The 21,435-nt window shown below is 40.3% G+C and overlaps 1 protein-coding gene and 9 non-coding genes across 10 annotated transcripts; all 10 read right to left on the bottom strand.

Annotated features, from left to right (window-relative positions):
- Positions 1–232: 232 nt before the first annotated feature.
- Positions 233–305, bottom strand: trnat-agu (transfer RNA threonine (anticodon AGU)). The gene has a single exon. It is a non-coding gene; the product is annotated as a tRNA-Thr (tRNA).
- Positions 306–1,217: 912 nt separating this feature from the next.
- trnat-agu (transfer RNA threonine (anticodon AGU)) lies at positions 1,218–1,290 on the bottom strand. Its single transcript has one exon. It is a non-coding gene; the product is annotated as a tRNA-Thr (tRNA).
- Positions 1,291–1,713: 423 nt separating this feature from the next.
- Positions 1,714–1,786, bottom strand: trnat-agu (transfer RNA threonine (anticodon AGU)). Its single transcript has one exon. It is a non-coding gene; the product is annotated as a tRNA-Thr (tRNA).
- A 920-nt stretch (positions 1,787–2,706) lies between these two features.
- On the bottom strand, positions 2,707–2,779 carry trnat-ugu (transfer RNA threonine (anticodon UGU)). Its single transcript has one exon. It is a non-coding gene; the product is annotated as a tRNA-Thr (tRNA).
- A 1,399-nt stretch (positions 2,780–4,178) lies between these two features.
- Positions 4,179–4,251, bottom strand: trnat-agu (transfer RNA threonine (anticodon AGU)). Its single transcript has one exon. It is a non-coding gene; the product is annotated as a tRNA-Thr (tRNA).
- A 423-nt stretch (positions 4,252–4,674) lies between these two features.
- Positions 4,675–4,747, bottom strand: trnat-agu (transfer RNA threonine (anticodon AGU)). Its single transcript has one exon. It is a non-coding gene; the product is annotated as a tRNA-Thr (tRNA).
- A 1,716-nt stretch (positions 4,748–6,463) lies between these two features.
- trnat-agu (transfer RNA threonine (anticodon AGU)) lies at positions 6,464–6,536 on the bottom strand. Its single transcript has one exon. It is a non-coding gene; the product is annotated as a tRNA-Thr (tRNA).
- Positions 6,537–8,080: 1,544 nt separating this feature from the next.
- Positions 8,081–8,153, bottom strand: trnai-aau (transfer RNA isoleucine (anticodon AAU)). The gene has a single exon. It is a non-coding gene; the product is annotated as a tRNA-Ile (tRNA).
- A 422-nt stretch (positions 8,154–8,575) lies between these two features.
- On the bottom strand, positions 8,576–8,648 carry trnat-agu (transfer RNA threonine (anticodon AGU)). The gene has a single exon. It is a non-coding gene; the product is annotated as a tRNA-Thr (tRNA).
- A 2,616-nt stretch (positions 8,649–11,264) lies between these two features.
- Positions 11,265–20,962, bottom strand: LOC147126891 (uncharacterized). The gene is made up of 2 exons (XM_086022171.1): positions 19,527–20,962; positions 11,265–12,773 (listed from the first exon to the last, which is right to left on the bottom strand). The coding sequence occupies exons 1-2, from the start codon at positions 19,645–19,647 to the stop codon at positions 11,791–11,793; spliced, it is 1,104 nt and encodes a 367-aa protein (XP_085878297.1). The 5' UTR covers positions 19,648–20,962; the 3' UTR covers positions 11,265–11,790.
- Positions 20,963–21,435: the final 473 nt, after the last annotated feature.

The raw sequence follows: 21,435 nt of genomic DNA, 5'->3' as shown, positions 1-21,435 counted from the left end.
TACTAAGACGTAGTTGAAGTTCTGGTCTTGTGAAGCAGGAGTCCTGATTTTGATTCTCACACTTTTCTTGGTCAGCACAACAGAGAGAAATTTGTACACTGTAATTATCTGTTTGGCTTCAGTCAAAATGTAATCTATGACTGCTCATTTACGAAAGCAGTTATCTTGCTAACTACGGGGCATTATCCAAAAATGCCAACACCAGCACATAACTGAAGCGTAACTATTCACCAGGCCTCAGTGAGAATTGAACACACGACCCCTGGTTTACTAGACCAGTGCTCTAACCACTGAGCTATGAGGCCTTACAGTTAATCAGTTTTTAAGTATAAACAATTCTTTCAGTTGAAATACAAGCCGTGGTCAGGATGTGTCGAAAATCAACAGCCCATTTTTGTGCTAACAAAATGTTGTCACTACAATTCTTAATTCCCATGCTAATACTCTGCAACTGAGCAAGGACACATTGCTTAGCAGTTAAAGCACCGTTTAACGTGCTAAAACCTGGTTGAAGTTCTGGTCTTGTGAAGCAGGAGTCCTGATTTTGATTCTCACACTTTTCTTGGTCAGCACAACAGAGAGAAATTTGTAAACTGTAATTAGTTGTTTGGCTTCAGTCAAAATGTAATCTATGACAGCTCATTTACAAAAGCAGTTCTCTTGCTAACAACGGGCTATTATCCAAAAATGCCAACCCTAGCACATAATGCAAGTGTACCTATTCACCAGGCCTCAGTGAGAATTGAACACACGACCTCTGGTTTACTAGACCAGTGCTCTAAAAACTGCGCTATGAGGCCTTAGGGTGAAGTGGATTTTTTGAATAAACAATTGGTTCAGTTCAAGTACAATGCAGCGTGGTTAGCATGTGTCAAAAATCAACAGCCATTTTTGTGATGAGAAAATGTTGTCATTTCGATCATTAATTCCCATGCTAATACTCTGCTACTGAGCAAGGCCACAAAGCTTAGCAGTTAAAGCACCGTTTAACGTGCTAAGACCTGGTTGAAGTCTGGTCTTGTGAAGCAGGAGTCCTGATTTTGATTCACACACTTTTCTTGGTCAACACAACAGAGAGAAATTTGTAAACTGTAATTAGTTGTTTGGCTTCAGTCAAAGTGTAATCTATGACTGCTCATTTACGAAAGCAGTTCTCTTGCTAAGTACAGGGCATTATCCAAAAATGCCAACCCATAATTCAATTGTAACTATTCAACAGGCCTCAGTGAGAATGGAACACACGACCCCTGGTTTACTAGACCAGTGCTCTAACCACTGAGCTATGAGGCCTAAAGGTTAACAAGATTTTATGAATAAACAATTCTTTCAGTTGAAATACAAGCAGCGTGGTCAGGATGTGTCGAAACTCAACAGCCATTTTTGTGCTGAGAAAATGTTGTCATTACAATTTTTAATTCCCATGCTAATACTCTGCTACTGAGCAAGGACACATAGCTTAGCAGTTAAAGCACCGTTTAACGTGCTAAGACCTGGTTGAAGTTCTGGTCTTGTGAAGCAGGAGTCCTGATTTTGATTCACACACTTTTCTTGGTCAGCACAACAGAGAGAAATTTGTTAACTGTAATTAGTTGTTTGGCTTCAGTCAGAATGTAATCTATGACAGCTCATTTACCAAAGCAGTTCTCTCGATAATTACACAGCACTATCCATAAATGCCAACACTAGCACATAATAAGACTGTAACTATTCACCAGGCCTCAGTGAGAATTGAACACACGACCCCTGGTTTACTAGACCAGTGCTCTAACCACTGAGCTATGAGGCCTTAGTGTTAAGCTGATTTTATGAATAAACAATTGTTTCAGTTGAAGTACAATGCAGTATTGGTCAGGATGTGTCAAAAATCAATAGCCATTGTGCTGAGAAAATGTCGTCATTACGACCTTTAATTCCCATGCTAATACTCTGCTACTGAGCAAGGCCACGTAGCTTAGCAGTTAAAGCGCCGTTTAACGTGCTAAGACCTGGTTGAAGTTCTGGTCTTGTGAAGCAGGAGTCCTGATTTTGATTCTCACACTTTTCTTGGTCAGCAAAACAGAGAAATTTGTAAACTGTAATTAGTTGTTTGGCTTCAGTCAAAATGTAATCTATGACTGCTCAATTACAAAAACAGTTCTCTTGCTAACAACGGGGCATTATCCACAAATGCCAACACTAGCACATAATTCAAGTGTAACTATTCACCAGGCCTCAGTGAGAATTGAACACATGAAGCCTGGTTTACTAGACCAGTGCTCTAAACACTGAGCTATGAGGCCTTAGGGTTCAGGCGATTTTATGAATAAACAATTGGTTCAGTTCAAGTACAATGCAGCATGGTTATTAGCATGTGTCAAAAATCAACAGCCATTTTTGTGCTGAGAAAATGTTGCCATTACGATCTTTAATTCCCATGCTAATACTCTGCTATTGAGCAAGGCCACATAGCTTAGCAGTTAAAGCACCGTTTAACGTACTAAGACCTGGTTGAAGTTCTGGTCTTGTGAAGCAGGAATCCTGATTTTGATTCTCACACTTTTCTTGGTCAGCACAACAGAGAGAAATTTGTACACTGTAATTAGTTGTTTGGCTTCAGTCAAAATGTAATCTATGACTGCTCATTTACGAAAGCAGTTCTCTTGCTAACTACGGGGCATTATCCAAAAATGCCAACACCAGCACATAATTCAAGTGTAACTATTCACCAGGCCTCAGTGAGAATTGAACACACGACCCCTGGTTTACAAGACCAGTGCTCTAACCACTGAGCTATGAGGCCTTAAGGTTAACCAGATTTTATGAATAAACAATTCTTTCAGTTGAAATACAAGCAGCGTGGTCAGGATGTGTCGAAAATCAACAGCCATTTTCGTGCTGAGAAAATGTTGTCATTACAATTTTTAATTCTCATGCTAATACTCTGCTACTGAGCAAGGCCACGTAGCTTAGCAGTTAAAGCGCCGTTTAACGTGCTAAGACCTGGTTGAAGTTCTGGTCTTGTGAAGCAGGAGTCCTGATTTTGAGTCACACACTTTTCTTGGTCAGCACAACAGAGAGAAATTTTTTAAACTGTAATTAGTTGTTTGGCTTCAGTCACAATGTAATCTATGACAGCTCATTTAAGAAAGCAGTTCTCTCGCTTATTACACGCCATTATCAATAAATGCCAACACTAGCACATAATTGGACTGTAACTATTCACCAGGCCTCAGTGAGAATTGAACACACGACCCCTGATTTACTAGACCTGTGCTCTAACCACTGAGCTATGATGCCTTAGTGTTAAGCTGATTTTAAGAATAAACAATTGTTTCAGTTGAAGTACAATGCAGTGTGGTTAGCATGTGTCAAAAATCAACAGCCATTTTTGTGCTGAGAAAATGTTGTCATTACGATCTTTAATTCCCATGCTAATACTCTGCTACTGAGCAAGGCCACATAGCTTAGCAGTTAAAGCACCGTTTAACGTGCTAAGACCTGGTTGAAGTTCTGGTTTTGTGAAGCAGGAGTCCTGATTTTGATTCACACACTTTTCTTGGTCAGCACAACAGAGAGAAATTTGTAAACTGTAATTAGTTGTTTGGCTTCAGTCAAAATATAATCTATGACTGCTCATTTACGAAAGCAGTTCTCTTGCTAACTACGGGGTATTATCCAAAAATGCCAACACTAGCACATAATTCAAGTGTAACTATCCACCAGGCCTCAGTGAGAATTGAACACACGACCCCTGGTTTACTAGACCAGTGCTCTAAAAAATGCGCTATGAGGCCTTAGGGTTAAATGGATTTTAGGAATAAACAATTGGTTCAGTTCAGCGTGGTTAGCATGTGTCAAATCAACAGCCATTTTTGTGCTGAGAAAATGTTGTCATTACGATCTTTAATTCCCATGCTAATACTCTGCTACTGAGCAAGGCCACATAGCTTAGCAGTTAAAGCACCGTTTAACGTACTAAGACCTAGTTGAAGTTCTGGTCTTGTGAAGCAGGAGTCCTGATTTTGATTCTCACACTTTTCTTGGTCAGCACAACAGAGAGAAATTTGTAAACTGTAATTAGTTGTTCGGCTTCAGTCAAAGTGTAATCTATGACTGCTCATTTACGAAAGCAGCTCTCTTGCTAACTACAGGGCATTACCCAAAAATGCCAACCCATAATTCAATTGTAACTATTCAACAGGCCTCAGTGAGAATGGAACACACGAACCCTGGTTTACTAGACCAGTGCTCTAACCACTGAGCTATGAGGCCTAAAGGTTAATAAGATTTTTTGAATAAACAATTCATTCAGTTGAAATACAAGCAGCGTGGTCAGGATGTGTCGAAAATCAACAGCCATTTTTGTGCTGAGAAAATGTTGTCATTACAATTTTTAATTCCCATGCTAATACTCTGCTACTGAGCAAGGACACATAGCTTAGCAGTTAAAGCACCGTTTAACGTGCTAAGACCTGGTTGAAGTTCTGGTCTTGTGAAGCAGGAGTCCTTATTTTGATTCACACACTTTTCTTGGTCAGCACAACAGAGAGAAATTTGTAAACTGTAATTAGTTGTTTGGCTTCAGTCAGAATGTAATCTATGACAGCTCATTTACCAAAGCAGTTCTCTCGATTATTACACAGCATTATCCATAAACGCCAACACTAGCACATAATAAGACTGTAACTATTCACCAGGCCTCAGTGAGAATTGAACACACGACCCCTGGTTTACTAGACCAGTGCTCTAACCACTGAGCTACGAGGCCTTAGGGTAAACCAGATTTTATGAATAAACAATTCTTTCAGTTGAAATACAAGCAGCGTGGTCAGGATGTGTCGAAAATCAACAGCCATTTTCGTGCTGAGAAAATGTTGTCATTACAATTTTTAATTCCCATGCTAATACTCTGCTATTGAGCAAGGACACATAGCTTAGCAGTTAAAGCACCGTTTAACGTGCTAAGACCTGGTTGAAGTTCTGGTCTTGTGAAGCAGGAGTCCTGATTTTGATTCACACACTTTTCTTGGTCAGCACAACAGAGAGAAATTTGTAAACTGTAATTAGTTGTTTGGCTTCAGTCAAAATATAATCTATGACTGCTCATTTACGAAAGCAGTTCTCTCGCTTATTACACGGCATTATCCAAAAATGCCAACACCAGCACATAATTCAAGTGTAACTATTCACCAGGCCTCAGTGAGAATTGAACACACGACCCCTGATTTACTAGACTAGTGCTCTAACCACTGAGCTACACCCCGAACTGGTCGCCAGCCAGAAGGCCACAAAGTTTAGCAGTTAAAGCACCGTTTAACGTGCTAAGACCTGGTTGAAGTTCTGGTCTTGTGAAGCAGGAGTCCTGAATTTGATTCTCACACTTTTCTTGGTCAGCACAACAGAGAGAAATTTGTAAACTGTAATTAGTTGTTTGGCTTCAGTCAAAATGTAATCTATGACTGCTCATTTACGAAAGCAGTTCTCTTGCTAACTACAGGGCATTATCCAAAAATGCCAACACCAGCACATAATTCAAGTGTAACTATTCACCAGGCCTCAGTGAGAATTGAACACACGACCCCTGATTTACTAGACTAGTGCTCTAACCACTGAGCTATGATGCCTTCGTGTTAAGCTGATTTTAAGAATAAACAATTGTTTCAGTTGAAGTACAATGCAGTGGTTAGCATGTGTCAAAAATCAACAGCCATTTTTGTGCTGAGAAAATGTTGTCATTACGATCTTTAATTACCATGCTAATACTCTGCAACTGAGCAAGGCCACATAGCTTAGCAGTTAAAGCGCCGTTTAACGTGCTCACACTTTTCTTGGTCAGCACAACAGAGAGAAATTTGTAAACTGTAATTAGTTGTTTGGCTTCAGTCAAAATGTAATCTATGACTGCTCATTTACAAAAGCAGTTCTCTTGCTAACAACGGGCTATTATCCAAAAATGCCAACCCTAGCACATAATGCAAGTGTACCTATTCACCAGGCCTCAGTGAGAATTGAACACACAACCCCTGGTTTACTAGACCAGTGCTCTAAAAACTGCGCTATGAGGCCTTAGGGTTAAGTGGATTTTATGAATAAACAATTGGTTCAGTTCAAGTACAATGCAGCGTGGTTAGCATGTGTCAAAGTTCAACAGCCTTTTTTGTGCCGAGAAAATGTTGTCATTACGATCATTAATTCCCATGCTAATACTCTGCTACTGAGCAAGGCCACAAAGCTTAGCAGTTAAAGCACCGTTTAACGTGCTAAGACCTGGTTGAAGTTCTGGTCTTGTGAAGCAGGAGTCCTGATTTTGATTCTCACACTTTTCTTGGTCAGCACAACAGAGAGAAATTTGTAGACTGTAATTAGTTGTTTGGCTTCAGTCAAAGTGTAATCTATGACTGCTCATTTACGAAAGCAGTTCTCTTGCTAACTACAGGGCATTATCCAAAAATTCCAACACATAATTCAATTGTAACTATTCACCAGGCCTCAGTGAGAATTGAACACACGACCCCTGGTTTACTAGACCAGTGCTCTAACCACTGAGCTATGAGGCCTTAGGGTTAACCAGATTTTATGAATAAACAATTCTTTCAGTTGAAATACAAGCAGCGTGGTCAGGATGTGTCGAAAATCAACAGCCATTTTTGTGCTGAGAAAATGTTGTCATTACAATTTTTAATTCCCATGCTAATACTCTGCTACTGAGCAAGGACACATAGCTTAGCAGTTAAAGCACCGTTTAACGTGCTAAGACCTGGTTGAAGTTCTGGTCTTGTGAAGCAGGAGTCGTGATTTTGATTCACACACTTTTCTTGGTCAGCACAATAGAGAGAAATTTGTAAACTGTAATTAGTTGTTTGGCTTCAGTCAGAATGTAATCTATGACAGCTCATTTAAGAAAGCAGTTCTTTCGCTTATTACACGGCATTATCAATAAATGCCGACACCAGCACTTAATTGGACTGTAACTATTCACCAGGCCTCAGTGAGAATTGAACACACGACCTCTGATTTACTCGACCAGTGCTCTAACCACTGAGCTATGATGCCTTAGTGTTAAGCTGATTTTATGAATAAACAATTGTTTCAGTTGAAGTACAATGCAGTGTGGTTAGCATGTGTCAAAAATCAACAGCCATTTTTGTGCTGAGAAAATGTTGTCATTACGATCTTTAATTCCCATGCTAATGCTCTGCTACTGAGCAAGGCCACAAAGTCATGTCATGTCATCTTCCAAACCGCTTATCCTATATAGGGTCGCGGGGAGTTGCTGGAGCCTATCCCAGCCGTCAATGGGCGAAGGCAGACTACACCCCGAACTGGTCGCCAGCCAGAAGGCCACAAAGTTTAGCAGTTAAAGCACCGTTTAACGTGCTAAGACCTGGTTGAAGTTCTGGTCTTGTGAAGCAGGAGTCCTGAATTTGATTCTCACACTTTTCTTGGTCAGCACAACAGAGAGAAATTTGTAAACTGTAATTAGTTGTTTGGCTTCAGTCAAAATGTAATCTATGACTGCTCATTTACGAAAGCAGTTCTCTTGCTAACTACAGGGAATTATCCAAAAATGCCAACACCAGCACATAATTCAAGTGTAACTATTCACCAGGCCTCAGTGAGAATTGAACACACGACCCATGGTTTACTAGACAAGTGGTCTAACCACTGAGCTATGAGGCCTTAGGGTTAACCAGATTTTATGAATAAACAATTCTTTCAGTTGAAATACAAGCAGCGTGGTCAGGATGTCGAAAATCAACAGCCATTTTTGTGCTTAGAAAATGTTGTCATTACAATTTTTAATACCCATGCTAATACTCTGCTACTGAGCAAGGACACATAGCTTAGCAGTTAAAGCACCGTTTAACATGCTAAGACCTGGTTGAAGTTCTGGTCTTGTGAAGCAGGCGTCCTGATTTTGATTCACACACTTTTCTTGGTCAGCACAACAGAGAGAAATTTGTAAACTGTAATTAGTTGTTTGGCTTCAGTCAGAATGTAATCTATGACAGCTCATCTACGAAAGCAGTTCTCTCGCTAATTACACGGCATTATCCATAAATGCCAACACTAGCACATAACTGGGCTGTAACTATTCACCAGGCCTCAGTGAGAACTGAACACACGACCCCTGGTTTATTAGACCAGTGCTCTAACCACTGAGCTATGAGGCCTTAGTGTTAAGCTGATTTTATGAATAAACAATTGTTTCAGTTGAAGTACAACGCAGTAGCGGTCAGGATGTGTCAAAAATCAACAGCCATTGTGCTGATAAAATGTTGTCATTACGACCTTTAATTCCCATGCTAATACTCTGCTCCTGAGCAAGGCCACGTAGCTTAGCAGTTAAAGCACCGTTTAACATGCTAAGACCTGGTTGAAGTTCTGGTCTTATGAAGCAGGAGTCCTGATTTTGATTCACACACTTTTCTTGGTCAGCACAACAGAGAGAAATTTGTAAACTGTAATTAGTTGTTTGGCTTCAGTCAAAATGTAATCTATGACTGCTCATTTACAAAAGCAGTTCTCTTGCTAACAACGGGGCATTATCCAAAAATGCCAACACTAGGACATTATTCAAGTGTAACTATTCACCAGGCCTCAATGAGAATTGAACACATGACCCCTGGTTTACTAGACCAGTGCTCTAAACACTGAGCTATGAGGCTTTAGGGTTCAGATGATTTTATGAATAAACAATTGGTTCGGTTCAAGTACAATGCAGCGTGGTTATTAGCATGTGTCAAAAATCAACAGCCATTTTTGTGCTGAGAAAATTATTACGAAAATTTACGAAAGCAGTTCTCTTGCTAACTACGAGGCTTCAGCACATTATCCAAAAATGCCAACACTAGCACATAATGCAAGTGTTGGGCCTTCCGTCGAATTCAAACTCCGATGGCACCGGTTTACAGTACTTCCATACAGTTTCTTCTGACTCCTTTTCCGTTGCGTACGATAAAAAACACAACCACACAGCATAATGTTCACAAATGTTGTTACAGGCAAGGACAACTGACATCCGATTTCATTTACGTTAGATATAAACACACCATCACTAAGACACAATGGTTCTTCTGTCAATCCTTGTTAGTGTCACTCGGATTTGTTAATTGTATTTAATGTACCGCAGTAACTAAATGAAATCAATTGTGGACATATCCGATGTTATGGTTACTGTTCTGCTTTCACATTAGAGGTAGACTGATTCATGTATAAATATAATGATAATACAGTGACAAAGTACTTCATTTATCATTTGAAGACATTTATTAAAGATGTAATAAGTCGTACAAAAATAATAAATTAATGTTCACGCAAGACGCGTAATACATTCATTAATGATGACAATTTTCTATTGATAATCCAAAATCTTGAAATTTAATAACTGGGGATTAATATAAATCAAAATGTTTCATAAAAGTATAAGAAAATTGAATATTCATAAATGGTAACAGGTTTAGCATGATTCTTCTCTTATTGTGTAAAAAGAGAAAATCATCCTTAAATCTCATGATCGTATCTTCAACCATTTGAATAATTCAACAAAAATCAAACATGTCAGAAATTTAAATCGAAAATTAGATAAGTTGTACAAATGTAGTAAAAGCAGTAAATACATAATTCAACTTAGGGTGAATTCAAGAGTGATCAGTTCTTAAATTACACGATGCCTGATTAGTGACAAGATAAATTTGGCTTTTTGAAAAAGTTGGATGGCTGATAGGCTCTTTTATTCTCAATAGAACATCTATTTTCATGTTACCTTGCCTTCAGTGGAATTTTAGCAGTGTCTGAAAGAAGTTGAAATATTCCTTTCTGTCTAGCGTCGTACACTGAGCTCAAAAAAGGTACAAATTTATTTTCTAATTTTGCATCGTTCGTCTAAGAGGTTCCCGCTGCATCGCAGGTCAGAAAAAGGAAAAAAAAAAGAGAGCGCTTCCTCCTGAAGACCTGGCTTTATATAGATTTCTAAATTGTTCTAGAACTTTCTCACCAGTTGGGTGACCAGGAGAGGGCCAATCGTAAAAGCTTAGATATCGTTCGATATTTGTGTGCTAATTTAGATAACCTTTTATGCTTAAACAACACGTGATGTTTTTCTGTTAAAGCTTGTTTTTTTTTCTACTGTCGGAATTTACCGTTCGCACTGACCACAAGCACATCTGGCAGATCAAAGGCCTGTAAAAATTCTTGTTTAAGAGAATATGCCATTAACCTGAATTCACCCCGTACATACATTTCTGAAGAATAGCTACGAAGCGAACATTGTTAATGAAACAAAAAAAACTGTTGCGATTGGAAGACACGGCTCGCCTACAGCGCTAGTCTAAAACCACAAACAGGTGCAAAACACAAGCATCATAAAAAATTAAAATGTGAAATAACTACTCACATTATTGCCATAATTTTCACATGCAACAATGGGTCTACTACTTAAATCCTATCACATGTAAAACATGTTGAGATTCATATTACACATGGGCACATCACTTCTATTTAAAACAAGTTGAAGAAAGCAGATATACAGTATATAAAAGCAGTATAATAGTAATAATAAGCATCTTGTGAGCTGAGCACAACATCATCAGAATCATCAGTGGGTCACTTATCTTTCCTTCTGCTTTGAGTTTGTGCAATTGTGCACATTATTGAAGTCAGTTCTGGTTCATGACTAGAGTTATTTTGGTGAATTCTAGCATTCAAATTTGGGACTACACGCTCAAGGTTAACTGGTCATTGTCTGGGCCCAGCGCTGACGCCACAATTAGGGTTGCCAACTCCCTGAAAAATAAATAAGGGTCACCTACTCGGCGGGGACGGCCGACCAGACTGCCTTCAACGAGCGATGGCTAATGTCTAATATGGCCATTTAGGATTTAAGAACGCAATATAAGGCAGGATACATTGTTATTTTATACACTGTACCACGTAAATAAGAATGTTCTTATTTTATACGTGGTACAGCTAGTGTATAACAAGTTATGCCAGACATTTTGAGCTGATTGTTTTCTTAAAACTATTCAATGAGCAAGAAGTTTAAAAAAAGCAAGGAACAGCTGTTGAAGTACCAGCCAGGCACTTGTTGCTAATGATAACAGCTGCTTGCTACTAACGCCGGAGACTTGTGCCGTATCATACAACGACAGCGTAATTAACTAGCGTAGGTTTGTTAGCGACCTAAATTCACGACTGAATATGACTTCGGGATTGAGTTGCGTTGATGTAGGTGGCAAATTGAGACGTCGAAAACGGAAGTCAAGTTAGCTGTTGCGCCACCACGAAGATCAACAAAGTAAAAGTCTTACTAAGGCTATTGCATTGGTATCAATGACACAATGTATTATTTGGTAAGCTTCATTTTGAAGTTAGCCTTTGCGGAGGTGGTGTGTTCAAGAACTGTTGTTCCATTAATTCCATCAACATTTTACACATTATTTTTCACTCTGACAATATTACGGGACATAGTGCGTCCCTTTACAACTCAATACGGGACAAGTACTTACGTTTCTAAGTACGACGATTCCGTTTTTCACGGGACGGTTGGCAACCCTAGCCACAATCCATTATCAAGCTTCTGGTTGCATCATCTGACATGGCATTTTTTTTTTTTATTACATCAACAAAAACACTTCCTATCACCCCACCGCCACCATATGACATTGATAAAATTGGCTTCATGTCTTTAAAAGATGTTTGCAAAATTCAGGATTCAATCTATATATTGTATTATATATTGTTTTCAAAATCATTTACACTTTTACAGTTTACCACAAAGAATCAGTTCCTTCAGTTTATTTTTTTGAAACTTCAAGGATGACTGCTATTGTCACCAGCACACGTGTGTTTTTCACACCACTTTTTAGTGGAGAATCTTTTAGCACATCGACTACAACTGAATGGTTTCATCCCAGTGTGTGTTCCCACATGTTTTGTTAAAAGTGGCTTTTGAGAGAAGCTTTGGCCACAAACTGTGCAGGAAAAAGGTTTTTCTCCACTGTGTGTTCTTGTGTGTTGTGTTAAAGTTGACTTCTGAGAGAAGCTTTTGTCACAAACTGAGCAGGAAAAAGGTTTTTCTCCACTATGTGTTCTTGTGTGCTCCTTTAAATTTGACTTTACAGAGAAGCTTTTGCCACAAACTGAGCAGGAAAAAGGTTTTTCTCCCCTGTGTGTTCTTGTGTGTCGTGTTAAATTTGACTTTACTGAGAAGCTTTTGCCACAAACTGAGCAGGAAAAAGGTTTTTCTCCACTGTGTGTTCTTGTGTGTTTTGCTAAATTTGACTTGTCAGAGAAGCTTTTGCTGCAAACTGTGCAGGAAAAAGGGTTTTCTCCACTGTGTGTTCTTGTGTGTTTTGCTAAATTTGACTTGTCAGAGAAGCTTTTGCCACAAACTGTGCAGGAAAAGGTTTTTTCTCCACTGTGTGTTCTTGTGTGGACTTTTAAAGACCGCTTTGAACTGAATAGTTTCCCACACTGAGAACATTCACAGCATTTGTTGTCAGTGTGACATGCCCTATCAGCTTTAGCTTGTTCATCATCATAATCAGTGTCAGGAGAGTGTGATGATCTGTCATCACTCTGTGCTTGTGATGATCCCCAGTAGTCACTTTCTATGGTCGTGCATTGACTTGAGCTGCCGCTTGGAGGCTCCGCCCCTCTGCCGTCTTCACTCTTTAAAGTGACAAAGGGCAGTGGTGATGTGATCTGCTCCTCCTCCTCCTCCTCCTCCTCCTTTTTAATGTGAGTGAAGTCTGGCTCAATTTTTTCAGGATGAAGATATTTTTCACTGACATCTGCAGGACACAAAAAGAAAGACACACATTTGGTTTGGCCGAGTCCAACCTCAGGCGATGACTTTGATGTTGTGTATTATTGTTTTAACAGTGGTACGACCTTGACTTGTGCCCGTCCTATCTCAACTTGGACCGGACCATCAGAAACAAAAAAAAGAATAAACGGCTGGCAACTCAAACACATACTTTGGAGCGATTTGATCTATGGACGCCCTGCGATGTGATATGAAATTAAAATTTTTGTTGCTCTCCTATAAAACACACTGCGTTCCAAATCATTATGCAAATGACTTTTTCCCTCATATTTTTACAAATATTCTATGCCAGGGGTCACCAACTCCGGTCCTCAAGGGCCAATATTCTGCATGTTTTAGATGTTTCCCTCCTTCAACACACCTGATTCAAATGATCAGGATCATGATGAGTAGAGATAGACCGATTATCAGTCAGGCCAATTATCGTGGCTGATTATTGGCATTTTGGAGATTATCTGCATCTGCCTTTTTTATTCATCCGACGGCCGAAAAGCAATCCATTTAAAACTGGGTCATTTTGCCTCTGATGTAGCCGAGCACGTCTTGGGCTGTCTGTAATGGAGCCTCACTCCAGCATTGTCATTAGCAACAGCCATATATGGATTCAACCACAGCGGTCCCACACTCATGGGAGATATGCATGCTTCGAAGGTAAGTTAGAGGAGAGTACTGAAGTTTAATCAATATTGAACATAGAATTCCCATGTGTATTAAATGTGCTGTATAAATAAAGCGACATTGCCTTACCTTGAAACAAGGTTGCTGCTAGGCTCCCAGGCTAACATACGCTAGAAGACACTGGGAAGCATTTAGCTCGCAGGTTAACACCCAACTAGCTGCTAATTCGCTCAATCAGCCACTTCGGGAGGGAATCGCCCGCATTTACCGCATGTCACTGAGTGACGAGGGTTGTCCAGTTTTTGCGCACGGCCCGAATGTTGATATTTCATTGTGGTTGTTCGCCAGACGTTTACCAACAGTTTTAACGTTCGCAGACAGCTTTTCTTGTCACCAGGAAATTTTGAACGTGTTCCAAAACAAAACAAAAACAATGTTTCTTTCAACACCGGTTTCTCACTCTGATAGAGAGAGAGTAAAATTCAGTTAGTGTTGAGCAGGGAAGCACGTTAAAGGGATGGTAAGAGCATGCCCATGCATGCGTGTGCATCCACCATGAGAATCTGCAGAAGCTCACAGCAGTCCACCGAAATAATGTCTGTTTAACTATGAAGTTATTTTATTCTACCTTTTGCTGTGTTGATTAAGAGATGCTAAGCAGCCGAAAATGACATGATGACGTGTCATTGAGAGTTTCTTGTTAAGAGGGGCAGGATATTGCTATTCTTGACTTAAAGTGACACTGGGATGATCTTAACATTGGCACTTATATAATAGGTTTGCATGTAAAAATGACATCAGTACTAAAAAAAAAGCACCGCCTCCTTTCGGGGCGTGGCTTATGTTATGTTTTCAGTCTCAGCGGTCTACGTCATGGGAGGAAGGCAAGCTGGTAATATTGCTCGCTTTGACAGTTCTGTTGTCTAAAACGGCGATTGATCGCCACCAAAATGCAAAGGCACATTACTCCTCTTGTCCACTTCAACCTGTGAGAAAGTATAAAAGTGTTCTGCACGATAGTTTGGATTTATTGACAAAACGTGATCTCATCATGATCACCTCCACAAAATCAAAAATACCGTGGCGATTGCTCCTCCACTTTCACAAGCGGAAGAGGACAAGAGCATGAATGCGCACACGAACCCCGACTGGTTATATTTCGGACATTTAGCTACGCTAAACTAGTGTCAACTTCCAGGAGGGAGACGGCGGCTTGCAGCAGCAGCAGGCAGATTGGAGCTTTACGCCCCCCTCTTCCCTCGCCCCCCCTCTTCCCTTCCTCCTTAAGGTATGATAACGGGACGGCTAATAGCAACAACTAGCTTCAAGTCGTTAAAACAAAAGGTGTTAGCAAAACAACATTAGCTCCTTACTCTGCGTCCAGCCTGCGTCAATCTTCATGTCGCGGGGTTGCGTCCCAAGTAGTCTCGTGCGTTGTCCGACACCGCTTGCAGCCGCCAGAGAGTGAGGAAAGCCCTCATGAACAAGCGTCAATGTTCAGCGAACCAAAAAGTTCCAGCGAGGCTGACTGCACAGCCGAGTGTGGCCGCATTAGAACGTACCATTTCGGCTGTTTACGTTCTAAATGGGATGGCACGTATAAGTCGAAAAACTGGGGCCATTCCTCATCCAAATAAATGTGTACGTCTACTCATTCCCACTTCAGTCTCTGTAAATTTCCTGACTGGTGTTTACTGTCTTGCCCATTCTAACCGTGATAAGCAAAGAAGCAGGTTTTTTTTTTTTCAAGCAAAGAAGAGACGTGCGCTGGTCCCAGCCTAAATCTATGTAGCTCTGCCTACTTTCACATTTCCTCATTCTCATATAAATCAGCCACGGAGAGGTTAATCCTTATGACATGTTGAAGTGGGCATTAGTAGGGATGACTACATAAATTTTGGTGCCAATTGATCGCCGTTTTTGGACGTTATAAGCAACAAAAGTACAATGATTTCCAATGGAGAGTTTGTAATCGGTCCCTCCAGTGACTCCGGCCGAACAAGGATAGAACGGTAGGGGGCGCGGCCATTGGCCTAATTAACGAGAGGCATTATTCATGGAGTCCCTTATTTCCTAATTTCTGCAAAATGATTGGATAAAATAGAAAATGACAACTATTTTCATTTTCCTGATCAAGAAATATATCAAATGAACTTTTTAGTGAAAACATGGCCATCCCGGCCCCACCATCCCACCATCATCATAAGATAATATTAATATTAATGAACATAAAGGTCTACAGAACTACAATCGTGTCAGGATGAATAATTTCTCAATGGCTATTGTGCTTTTTTTTTTTGTTTGCTGTAGTTACATTAAGGAAAAGTAATCATCACATCTTAGTTTTGAATGACAGGGTCCCTGTTATCACATGTTAAAATAGACTATTTAAATTTAGATAAAATCAACTACAGGCTTCCCAAATGCTGGAACAAATTAAGTATGAAGAATTGAGCATACGGCATGTGACCCTGATGTACTTTTATTTTCTTTCCAAAATTATTTTTGCAGATGATGGACATAAATTGAAAAGTGCAGTATGGAATTATTACACTCAACCAACACTGGGGAAGGCAGTGTGTAATACATGCAATGAAAGTGTCAGCATGGGAGCAACAACAAAACAAAAATACGTCAAACTTGTGGTCCCATCTTAGGATTCATCACCCTGACTTGTATGGAACGGCACTGATGAAACGAAAATCCGATGGTCATGACGATGAGGCAACTTCAACTCAGCCAACAATAGAGGACATGTTTCAGAAACAAAAAAAGTGGACAAGCACGGTTGACAAGTCGAAACTAATGGACAAATTAATCTTAGAGATGACAGTCACTGACAACCAACCGTTCACGGTTGTGTCTGATGTTGGCTTTAAGCGCCGCATGGGCGTCGCAGAGCCACGATATGCACTGAAAAGTGACAAGTATTACCAAACTCAGAAGTTGCAAGACATCCACAGCAAGATAATGGATAAGATCAACGTTTTGGTTCAACCAGAAAATAGTGGCTACTTTCTCTCTTGTGTGACAGAGTCTATCAGGAGCCTGGCATGCCATTTCACCAACCCTGAATGAACAAGAAAGCAGGTCGTCTTAAATACAAGAGCGATGCAAGGGTCCCACACAGGAGAATACTTGAAAGAGACATTTCTCAGTATGCTTGAGGACTGGAAGATCAGCAAAGACCGTGTAGCACTAGTGCTTTGAGCCAAGCGGATCAATATTGTGAAGGGAACGAGGCTCGCTGAAGTTCCGGACCTTAGCTGCGCAGCACACACCTTGCAGCTTGTGGTGAACGATGGACTGGCAAGTCAAACAGCCATCACAGATGTTATTGCAATACTTCAAAACTGCCACACTCATTTCCACCACTCCATTCTAGCCAAACTGCCTTTGCGAGCTATTCAGAAGGAACTATGCCTAATAATAAATACATAATAAATAAAATAAAATAATCCAGGCTGTTCCAACGAGGTGGAACTCAACACTGCATATGCTGCAAAGAATGCCGGAGCAAAAGCGGGCACTCACTTACTGTGGTAAACATGGAGGATTTGCACTTGTGTCTAATTTAATTGAAACTCTTCTCCCAATAGAGGAAGTGACACTTCAGGTTAGCCACAGCAACTCGTCAGCATCCTGAATTATTCCATGCCTGACCGTGCTGAGGATGCTTCTTTAAGAGGATGAGGGGCCCTCCACAAAAGGCATCAGAACACTCAGGCAAGCTATGAAGGAGAGCCGCTACAAGCAAAAGTAGAAGACTGTCTCTTCGATCCTCATTATAAGGGTCATGCATTTTCCTCTGCCACAACACTGAGCAAGGCCAATGGATGGTTAAAAAAGGAAGAGGACGCTGCCACACAGCAGACCGCTCAAGAAGAACATGCTACCACAGACCGAGGCAGTTTTGAGGAGCTGCCAGCAGCACTGTACATGAAAACACCAACAAAAGGAAACGGCAAGCGAAAAAACGTTTAAAACATTTGTTAAAATCAATGTTTAAAACATTTACAACAACAACAAAAAATGAAGGCCACAGTATTGCCTTCAATTTCAATTACTCCATTTATAAACATGTTGGGTATGTTGGTACAAGTTGCAAAGTTTAATACAAGTTGAATGTACTTTCATCTTAATTATTCTTTTGCGCATACATTAAAGAATTCTAGCTGAAAGCTACAGATGGTCATATAAGGGCCTGGTGCGATTATGCCGCGATTTACTTTTGATCCGATTAGTCGACTATCCGCGAATACTGTTGGTGATTAGTCAATTAGCAAAATAATAGTTAAAGACCTACTTGACACGCTTGCGCCAAACATGATTGCGTATTGCGTTTGTGGATGGCAGAAGCACCACACTAATGCACAGAGACAAGCATGGTAGCCAGTTTAAAAAAACAAATTGAATATCGGGAACTGAAAATCGAAAATCAAATCGGGGCTTGAGAGAATTCGTTACATCCCTAGTAATGGCTTAACAGTAATAAATTGAAGCTAATTCATTGATTTTTTTGTACTCATGTGAACTCTCCATAAAAGTATCAGCAAGATGCTACACAGTGCAGTATGCAGCCCGGTCTGCTATACATTCAACATCATGTGTATTCAGGCACATATGCCTTTATGTGTGGATAATATGATGCTACATACTTACTTGCCTCAGTTGCACCTGTTTATAAAGCACAATAATGGTGTCAGTTTAAATGTTATAAGAGAATAATGAGTCTGTTGATGGTGTATTAATTAATATAGTAATATATAGTATAGTAATTAGTGGTATATAGTCTAGTAATTTTAGTGTCCTTTTTCCAAAGGTTTCTTGCTAAAGTGCCCTCTTCAAATCCCGACGATGCAACTTGTAATCGAACATTTCTTACCCGCAATTTTACTCAGATGTGTTTTAACATCATAAAATGATGTTCATTATTCCTTGTTTGTAGCTCAGTCACATGGTACTACTTCACTCAGTTTTACGACGCCTAGCACAACCACCTGCACATCTACTTCCAGTGCTACTGCCCAAAGTGCTGCAATAAGAAACATTCCTTCATCATCTGACTCTGATGACCAGGAGAACAGACAACCACAAAGTCCAAAGCAGTTATCCTATTTGGGTGTTCAAGAACTCAGAGGTTATTTTGTTAAGATGGAGCTGCTCATTGGGAAACTGTAATAAGTTTCCTTGTTTGTTAATTTGTTTAATTTGAGCTCAGTCAGCATTTGATACATCCACTCCAGCAACTACCACAACAGCAGTCATATCTGATGATCCTGCACAGTGGCCTGATGTCATCACCAATGGTGAGAAGTGTTCATTGGTGACAAAAGGACCTGTTCACATGAAGGACATTGGTTTTCCTCAAAAGAATGAGAATTCTCCCCGATGTAAGTGTTTATTTGAATGCCATTTTTGCGTTATGCACATAACTTGTATTTTTGGTTCAGAGTATTGACTTTTGTGAAGAATTTTGACAGTTGTATCATTGCATTTCATAAATCTATTGTATTACTTTGGTTTCTTTAGCTTTAATAACGGACATATTTAATTCTGAAAAGAAATATAGATGTGCAATTTATTATTTTATTACTCTGGTTTGTGTAGATTTAACAATATATAAGTGTACTTAAGAATTTTATTACTGATTAGTTTTGCTTCACTTGGATGAAGCACAATTAATTGTGATTGTTTATTTAAGATGCAGGTGTGCAAATTTAAAATTAAACAATATGTGTACAACGAATGGTTGTCTGTCCCCACGACCACCGGATCCCCCCAATTCTTTCTTACTTGGAGCCCCTGGGGACCCTTGCCACTGCCTGTACTTGTCATCAATGATTTCAGCACATATGAGTTCATGGGAGAGCCAGGTATGAACTTTAATTAAGGCGAAAACAACAAGATCCTGAACATGTCAAGTTGCTTTCCAGAAACCAGTTAAAAATAACGGGGCAAACACCTTGAACGCATTTTCCCCAAACAACTACACCTGACCATCATTACCATACACTAATAAAGACACTGTAATACAAACACATGCATATTTTCAACGATAAAAAGTAAAAACAAATTTACAAAGAAAACGTGTACAAACCTGCTCCGTGTGGCACAAGGCGCTGCCTACAAACTTCGTCCAGCAATTGAAGATGTTGCTCGTTCTCTTCTTTTATTACACAAAGTTCCTCCTCGTACTTTGTTGTCGTCATTGCACACATCTTCACATGACAATCCCAACTAATTCGCACTTCTTGGTCGCTGTTTGACGATGAGTCGCCTGCTGCTTTCTTTTTGTTAGCGGCTTGCGAGCTAAACTAAGATAAGATATGCCAAATAAGACTTAATAAAAGATGTCGTAGTCCTTAATCCTTTAACGTATTGGTGGACGTCCTGTGTGGAGGCTGTGGTCCGTTCAGCACTATATCGGAAAGAATGATTGAGCGGAGCGTGTTTTGTGACGGTGTTACGGTTCTACTAGCTTCCAGATAACTGGCTGATGATTTCAGATGTGCGGTGAGGGCAATGTCAGTCCAGTAATTTGTGTTTCCAGTCTGCAGATTCGTCACGAACTACATCAAAATTGCTCAACGGCATACCTCTTCAATTCTTCAATAAACACTTGAAACAAAACGTATCGTTTACAACTCCCGACTGGCTGCAGGAAATTATAAACATAAAAAAAATAAAAGTAGAGAGCGATATTTGAACCCGTGACACGGAGGGGAAAAAAAGTTCTAGCACCTTCGGAGGGAACGCTCTCACTACGCCATGAGCTGACTACCACCGCAATCGAAACACTTTACATTGATCTCTGCTAAGTGGTGTGTTGATCACAAACTGCACTGTCTTTGTTAGTGACTAGCAAGCTAAAATAAGCGCAGATAAAATAAGCTAGGCCGAGAAGCTCCAACGCGCATCGAGACCACGTTCACTGGGCAGGAATATTAAACAAAAGATATTTTAGTCCAACAAAAAAGTAGTGATGGACGTCCTGCGTTGAGACTTTTGGGACATTTGATTATACAATCAGGAATTATGCAGCGCTGCGCATTGGATGGATAAAGCCTGCGACGAAAAATCTACGGCAACTTCACTAGAACAAACTTTTTGTCTTCTTCTTCTTCTCTTAGTTTTGATTGGCGGCTGGCATCCTGCTTTTAGATGCATTTTCGTCACCTACCGGACTGGAGTGTGTCACAGTCGCTTTGGCAGTAAAAAAAACGGCCCTATTACATTCTGTCCATTAGCTCTGTTTTTGCCTCAAATATCTCATTAAGCTGCCATCCGCCCCCATGATCGTTTGAACGTGTTCTCTACCGTGGTCTCTACTTTCCTCCTGCGCAAGGCATCCAACATTTCCCTTTGCTATGTCTCGTATTTCTTACACTCCATCAGTACATGCTGCACTGTTTCTTGTTATCACACTCACTGCATCTACCGGTAGGGTGTTTTCCTATTAGCTTGAGTGTGCTGTTAAGCCCTGTGTGACCCAGCCGTGTGATGGCCACTTCCTCCTTCCTGTTCCCGCCCAGAGTCTGTCCTCCACCCACTCGCTTTTCAATGCTGTATAGATGTCTTCCTGTCTCATGGGAATCCTAGTACTCTTGCCATACCTTTTGCATTTGGTTTTTGATAATTGTTGCCCCCTCTGCCTTCCCAATCGGAATATTCTTACTTACTGCTTTAAACCTGACTGCCTGCTTTGCCAGCATATCTGCCTCCTCGTTACCTTCCACCCCAACGTGTGCTGGAACCTACAGGAAGTTCAATTTTCCCCCACTGCCCTGGTGTTCGTGCATCATCTGGTGTATTTCAATTATCAGATCTTGTCTTTTTGACTTCATTGTCTTCATGCTTAGTGCAGGCCAACAATCTGACGCTATTACTGCATGTACCCCATCATGTTCTTTCACCCATCTCAGTGCTAGCAACACTGCCACTAGCTCGGTTGAGTACACTGATACCTGGTCTGTTACCCTTTCCTTTATTTCTATCTTATGCTCCGG

This window comes from Filicampus tigris, chromosome 22 (genome assembly GCF_054856515.1).
Source record: "Filicampus tigris isolate MCC_2025a chromosome 22, RoL_Ftig_1.0, whole genome shotgun sequence".
NCBI classification, from domain to species: domain Eukaryota; kingdom Metazoa; phylum Chordata; class Actinopteri; order Syngnathiformes; family Syngnathidae; genus Filicampus; species Filicampus tigris.
The sequence above is the reverse complement of the archived record's forward strand: the minus strand, read 5'-3'. Positions and strand labels throughout refer to the sequence as shown.

Excerpts from the sequence above, each read along its gene's own strand:
- LOC147126891 (XM_086022171.1), bottom strand. The coding sequence starts at position 19,647 with ATGTGTGCAATGACGACAACAAAGTACGAGGAGGAACTTTGTGTAATA. Across the intron at positions 12,774-19,526 it reads CCTTGTGCCACACGGAGCAG|ATGTCAGTGAAAAATATCTT; the intron begins GTTTGTACACGT and ends TGTGTCCTGCAG.